Genomic DNA, 7,402 nt, shown 5'->3' on the forward strand with positions numbered 1-7,402 from the left:
AAAAATTCTATTGAAGCTAGACGATGGAGTGGCTACTACCTCAAAGGATTAATAGAATCCATAGTGCTTTTTACCAAGTCCCTTTGTGCTTCTTCATTCTTCAAAGATGAACAGCAAGCTCGCTCTTCTGAATCTATACAAATGTAAGAACTAATGAATAAGTTGATTACTATACAAATCTAAACAACATCGCTTTTCCCTCACACTTTTGTCATGTTAAAGAAAGAGTTCCCATCTTAGAAGATGCGTAACCCACAATTGGAATCCTTCAAAGTTCAAACTCATCATATAAAGGCAAGGCAAAGCAAAGCACCCCTATCAGATTGCGGTCTTTTGAGACGCAATGATTCCCATGCGTATACCGAGGAATCCAATCAACGATTTAAAAAAAACAAAAAACAAATAAACAACACCACACTCAATTACTTTGATTCTCAACGCGATGTGAATAAACTAATGGTTTTTCAATCATTCTCTGTTCCAACTTCTTATCCATAATGACCAACTCAGACAATGCCATCTTCCCCGAACGAATTGGGTCATAATTATTGTTATGATTCTGATGACTAATCTTTGACTTTCCAATTACATTCTCACTGCCGTAACGTAAACGGCGTGGGCTTTGCAAAAATCCCATAGACCTCGATCTGTTGAACCTCGTCGTCACTACCATTTTACCCTTCTTACTCCCAAACCCATATTCAATTTTGCTCGGGTGCCCACCCATATTCGGATCCGAACCTGACTTCATTTTAATCTCGCTAAAGAAACCAGAACCAATGGACCTGGACCTCACCGCTCGATTCGCGGGTTCACTCTCATACTCTACACCCGACACACTGGATACTTTCCCGTTCCTTCTGCTACCACCTTTCACAACTTCTTCACTCCTGTCATAGTCATTCACCAACGGTCCCCCACGCGCCTTCACCCGTTTCTTCAGGCTACTCCATATCAGCGGCGCGTGAACCCTCTTCCTCACTTCTTTAAGGCACTCCGCTACCTCCGCCATCGACGGCCGTTTCTCCACCGTCGATCTCACGCACCTCGCTGCCAGCACCGTTAACTGCCGGATCGCCGCCTTATCCGACGGCGGTCCGATCCGCGGATCACAGATTCCGGCGAACTCGCCGCGCCTAATCAACGGAACCGCCCAGTCCAAAACCGACGGCGGACTATGGTTCACGTCGATGGCATTTCTTCCGCTGGTTATCTCGAGTAGCAAGATCCCGAAGCTGAAGACGTCTCTTTTGGTGCTGAGATCCGCCGGCGCAAGATAGCACGGGTCGAGGTAACCTAACGTCCCCGCCGGCGGCGTGCACGTGAAGCGAACGTCCTCCACGTTTCCCCTGAGTGCGAGGCCGAAATCTCCGAGCCTGGCGTTCCATCGGCCGTCGATGAGCACGTTGGAAGACTTGATGTCGCGGTGGATGACCGGCGGGTCAGCGGAGTGCAGTTCGTGAACCGCCTTGGCAACCTGGAGAGCGAACCGGACGCGGCGGGTCCAACCGGGCGGTCGAACCGCTTTTCTGTGGAGTAATTCGTAAAGCGAACCGTTGGGCATATACTCGACGACGATGAGGTTGTCGTTTTGGTGGGTGCAGAAGCCGATGAGGTTGACGAGGCGTCGAGGGCTTGCGACACGTGAGAGAATCTCGATCTCGTTGTCTGCGGGGTTGATGTTGTGGTGGGTAATGGCGGAGGGTTTATTCCTTTTGACGGCGGCGATGAGGTTTCCTCCGTCGAGGGTGGCCCTGTAGACACTGCCATGACTTCCTTTTCCTAAGAAGGTGTCGGCGGAGAAGCCGTTTGTGGCGGCGAAGAGTTCGGAGTAGGAGAACTCCCTGACCCTGATGTTATGGGTTTTAGATTTAGAGTTGGTGTTGGTTTTGGTCTTGTTCTTGAGGTGCTTGTAGTGGGGATCACAGGTGGCGATTGCGGACTCGCCATTGCAAGAGAAATAGCCCATTAGAAGAATTATTCAGTTTAGCAGAGAAAATGGAAGGGAATAATAGAGAAGGTGGTGAAGTAGTAGTGGTGGGAGAAAAAATAAAAAGAGAGCGCCAAAAGCCATAACTCTGAACAGAAAGATAATGGGTCTGTCTTTTAATTTGAAGTGTGCAAAGTAAATGGTTCACAGCTTTGGAGGAGAGGACCACGCTCAAGTGTGAATATGAAAACATTGCTTGATTTTTTCAATTTTTTTTTTATTTTTTTACAAAAATTCGTTTTCGATTCACTTTCATCATCCAATTTGTGATGCCATCTTCTCCAAATGAGTTTAATTTAAGCGGTTAATGTTTTTCGTGTATGAAATAAATTTTATTTTCTAAACATATATAAAAGTGTAAAGTCTAGATTACCAAAAAAAAGAGTGTGAAGTCTATGTGCCAAGTAAAAAGAGAAAAAAAAAATGAATTACATGTGTTTTTACTAGGAAATAAATTTATTTTTTATAATTAAAAAATAATAAACTCTTAATTTAATGTAATAACTAGATGTTTAATTATAAAAATAAAATACTAACAATAGATTGTTACTCGAGAATTTCTTCAGTGCTGTCAATGCACTGAGTTTTTGATATTTTTCACTCATAATATAATAGTATTATTTTTTTATCAAATTACTCTCTCATTTATATTAAAAAAATTTATTTATTAATGATTTGTTAAATAAATATATCATGTTATGAATGAAAGATACATAAAAAAACTCATTATTTCGTATCACTAAATAAATTTTGCCTAATAAATAAAAGTTATGGAAAGGATAGTTTCATGTTAATTCCTATAACCTTGAATATTTTGTATTTCTCTTTTTATTAATATTAAATAGATGAGGCCTTACAATTTCTTTTGAAATTTTATTACAAATTTAAAAGAATTATATGAAATGTTAACATAAAAAATTCATTTATTAAAGTTATATATCTATAACATTTTTTTTGGTAACAGAAAGATATAGATTCATGTTAATTCATTTATTTATTCAATATATAATTTAGAAAATAATACAATATTTTTTAAAGGGAATCCGAAAATTTAAGGTTTGACAATTTGAGTTTAATTTTCAAAAAATAAACTTACTTTATATAGAAAAGTAACATAAATTGTACAGATTGATACGGAGATAACATTTTTCTAGAATCAAACCTTGGAGAGTTGGAAGCCTTTATTTTAAAAAAATAAAAATAAAATATGAAATGTGCTTTTTAATATTTTTAATGTTACTGCGTGAAAACTCTGGTGCTTGCTGTCCTATTTATCTTTTCTCTCTGGTAAATAAATGAAAAACAATTGAATTCGATCGAATGTTTCGGTCTCCACTGCATACATGAACCAGTCCTTTTTGCTTTCCATGCATTCATTGCTATTCCATTTACTCACTCCCCAAACATGGGGCAAGCCTTGCTTTTTTACTTTGCTTTATCAATGAAATCATACAAATATAAAACTTGAAATAAAGCTTGAATTTGATGATAACAAGAATCCAATTGATATAAGATAATCTGAATACAAATCACAAATTCATTTTAATACTTTATGTCTCCTCTAACTATGTTTGATACCTACCCCTCTTCGACTATTTGAAAACTAAATAATATGAAATCACAAGAATATGATTTTAGTATTCCAAATGATTGACTGTGTAGGGACATCTCAATTAATCAAGCTGTTTACTTCTTGCATGGGTAAAGTCTTGCCGGATGTATGCAACAACTTAATAAGACAAATTCAGCCATTTATCAATTATGGCTCAATAGTTGGACCCATTATTATCTTTTTTAACTTTAGAACCACCAGGAAATAAATTAAGTTGTCTAGGCGGGATTTTCATAATATCTTTTTCTTCACAGATCTCACCCGTTGTTTTTATTTGAAGCTCACTGATTATTTGAAACAAACTTTTTGTAGGAAATCTTAGATTTATGCGGAAGCGGTTTAGGACCTAGTACATTGGTATGCTTACCGAATCATCCTTGTTTCACAATTACCTCTCGGTGCGCAGGTCTCGTGTAGAATCTTCCCTTGTAGGATTCCTCCTCACGAACAGCTCACCTCAGCGCCGCAGCACGAACAACCTCCTTGAAGCTGGACTGTGGAAGATCTTCCAAACTATCTCTCGAGGAGGATGAGATGGTTGTGTGGGCAACCGTTCAGATGATGGACGTCTGCCTCTTGGGGTTTGTTTGTTTCTGATGATCTGTTCACCTTGGAGGCACAAGAGGAGAAAACTCTGAATATATACGCTTAGGTCTTAGACATAACTCAACCCTAAGCCTCATGGGCTCAAGTTTCACTGAAGCCCAATAGGACTTTAGTGACCAAAAGAGCATATATCCAACAATCTCCCACTTGCTCTTTAAGATACAAACTTGAGTTCGTAAACCCAAGACCATGTAGCCCATAAGCTATCATCATCTGATAATATACCCCATCCCTTGTCTCGAGCTAGCCTGGGGACCTACCATTTGTCATTGATCAAGGCTCCTGATAATCTTTACAAGATTATCTAATTCGGTGCTACTCCACTAAAAGCCCGAACGTGAACTCCAAGATTAATGACCTTTATAACATTAATATGCATCGCCCCTTTGTAGAATGTCTATAATTGATTGACAAGTTTTCTGTAACTTAATCAATTATTTATTCCCTTGACTATGATAGTTTCTCTAATGGATTACATGCACTGGCCAGTGTCTTTAATATCCAAGTACCAAAACATATCAAGGGGACATATCCTACAAATTCCATGTTGTTTATCTCATAAATAACGATAATCAAATAATCTCACTCCCAAAATACCGAGTTATTGGCCGTCAATAGATCGAACCTCACCCGTTGGTAAATCAAAGAATAAAAACTATTTGATTACCTATTTATAATAAACTCAGGATTAAGAGCAATCACATAACTATAGTTAACTGGAGATTTGATACCTTATGACAGAAAAACAACCTTAATCAAATCTCTCCTTCATCCTTTCAATGTAAATGTTAATTCACACCAATATTTTACAATGATTCGGACAAAATCATTTCATAAAATATTGCAGCCTGAATAAAGTGCCCAACTTTATTTAACGGCTGTGACTCCATTCATCAATTGTGAGAACCTATGATCATGTCCTCCATGAACGTATCCATATGATCATATACTCCACAATTTGATCCGGACCTTTATGTTTGTAAATAGTGCGCAAAATAAATAAATAAAACCTTATTTATGAAATTCAGAAAATTATTTTATTGTTTCATCGTCTTACTCCAAGAGCACAATGAAACCAATAACTCTCACTTGCTTAATGCAAGTCTGGGATCCTCCTAAGACCCAAAGAAGTAACATGCCTCTCGAACACAAGTTCAGGCAAACTCTTAGTAACTGGGTCTGCAAGATTCACCTCTAATGCTATTTGAGTTTAGTGAAAAACTCATAGCTGAGGTTGATTTTCTTGAGTCAATATCCACTTGAAATAACTGAATTTTTGAAAACTCAGCTTTTCAAGACTCCCACTAGAATATACCAGCATATAATCTCTCGTTCTCCAAAGATACTTGAGTACATGCTTAACAATAATCTAGTATTCCTCTAGGTTCAAAATGGTACTATCTCACTACTCCCACTACGTGACAAATGTCTGGTTTAACGCCCAACATGATATGCATGAATCTACTTTTGCCAAAGCATAAGATATCATGCTCATGCATTCTTCCTTCTCAGGAGTCTTTGGTTACTCCTTAGGAAGATGAATTCCACATCTAAGAATTTATAATTCTTCTCTTAGAATTCTCGTGTTGAATTTTGGCAAGAGTTTTGTCAATGTAAGTAGCCTGAGGTGATGCCAACAACTTATTCTTCTGGCCTCATAAGAGTTTTATCCCAAGAATATAATTGGCTTCCCCAGTACTTCCATACCAAAAACTAACTTAGCCAACTCTTTATGCTTGATATTACCTCCACATTGTTTCCAATAAGGAGCATATCATCTACATAAAGTACCAGAAAAAAATATTGTCTTCCGTTGTATCCTTTACATACAAATACACATCATTCATCAAGGTTCTCTCAAAATCAAAATTTTGATAACCTGATCAAAACTGATGTTTCAAGACCTGGATGCTTGCTTAAGTCTATGAAATAGACTTTCACAACTTGCATATCGTGTGTTCCTACTCATTTGCTATAAACCCTTTTGGTTGTTGTATGTAGATATCCTGACATCCAACTCCCAAAATGAAATCTCATAATTGAGACTTATAGCAACTAAGAGAATCTGGATAGACTCAAGCATGGCGTCTGGCAAAAAATGCCTCCAAGCTAGCTTTGAAGGTTTTCACCTTTCTGTCCATCCTCTCTTTGCCTTTTATGTTTACATGCACCTTGTGGGTTTTACCCCTCTTGGTGTCTTTACTAGGACCGAACGGAGTTGAAATACAAGTATTTCATCTCATTGTTCATAGTCTGAGCAACACTTGATCAACAACATCTTCTAGTGCATTATCGTAACTAGTAGGATCAATGTCACTCAACAAGAGACAACTTGAGAGTTAACAAGGTTCTCTCCCACTACGAATGTACTGCACTAGACCATGTGTATTTATAAGTAAAACAAAGAGTGGGTCAAATGATGGATCTTCAATTTCTTGAGGATCCGCTTATCCTTGATATTGTTCCTTTACATGTGATACTAATATTTCTACTAGTTTCACTTATATATTATCATGTTGAATTTCCAATCATGGTTCTCTTATTTGTTCACTTAGAGATATATTTGTCCCCTCTTGAACAATCAAGGGAACAGTGGATGAAGCTTCTACAGATTTTGAAAATTCTTGATCTGAGATAAATCTCATCAAGAATAACCTAACCTAAGAGCTTATAATTTCTTATCTAGTCCTCCTTTAAGAAAATCTTGTGAGTGCTCACTTAGATTATCTTGTCCTTAAGACTAAATAAGAAATCATCCATAGTTCTCTTAGGGTAGCCAAAAGATATGCACTCTTCCATACAAGATTCCATCTTATTTGACTGCTGTTGTAGGATGTGTGCCGTAGCACCCTAAATCCGAATATGGTTTGATCTGGACTTGCACCCTTTCCATAATTCTTTAAGTGTCTTTACAACAAACTTTGATGGAATCAAGTTAAGAAGATACATTTCCTTCTTTTAGGCATCTCCCTTGAACAACATTGACAAAGATGAATAACTGAACATGATCTTCACCAAGTTTAGAAATGTTTGATTTTTGCATACTGCAACTTCATTCAACTAACGCGTTCTTCGAGTTGACAGTTACAAAAATTATCCCCTCTTAAATCAGGTAAGACCTGAACTTACCAGACAGGTAGCCAACACTTTAGTCAGACCAAAGTGTTTTTGATTTGAACACCTACATGCTTTTC

The 7,402-nt window shown here is 37.7% G+C and overlaps 1 protein-coding gene across 1 annotated transcript; it reads right to left on the reverse strand.

Moving 5' to 3' along the window:
• Positions 1–202: 202 nt before the first annotated feature.
• Positions 203–2,069, reverse strand: LOC133306101 (serine/threonine-protein kinase-like protein At1g28390). The gene has a single exon (XM_061506382.1). The coding sequence runs from the start codon at positions 1,967–1,969 to the stop codon at positions 419–421; it is 1,551 nt and encodes a 516-aa protein (XP_061362366.1). The 5' UTR covers positions 1,970–2,069; the 3' UTR covers positions 203–418.
• Positions 2,070–7,402: the final 5,333 nt, after the last annotated feature.

This window comes from Gastrolobium bilobum, unplaced genomic scaffold, assembly GCF_033153095.1.
Source record: "Gastrolobium bilobum isolate Gb01-03AN ecotype WA unplaced genomic scaffold, APGP_CSIRO_Gbil_v1 utg50351, whole genome shotgun sequence".
Classification (NCBI taxonomy): Eukaryota; Viridiplantae; Streptophyta; class Magnoliopsida; order Fabales; family Fabaceae; genus Gastrolobium; species Gastrolobium bilobum.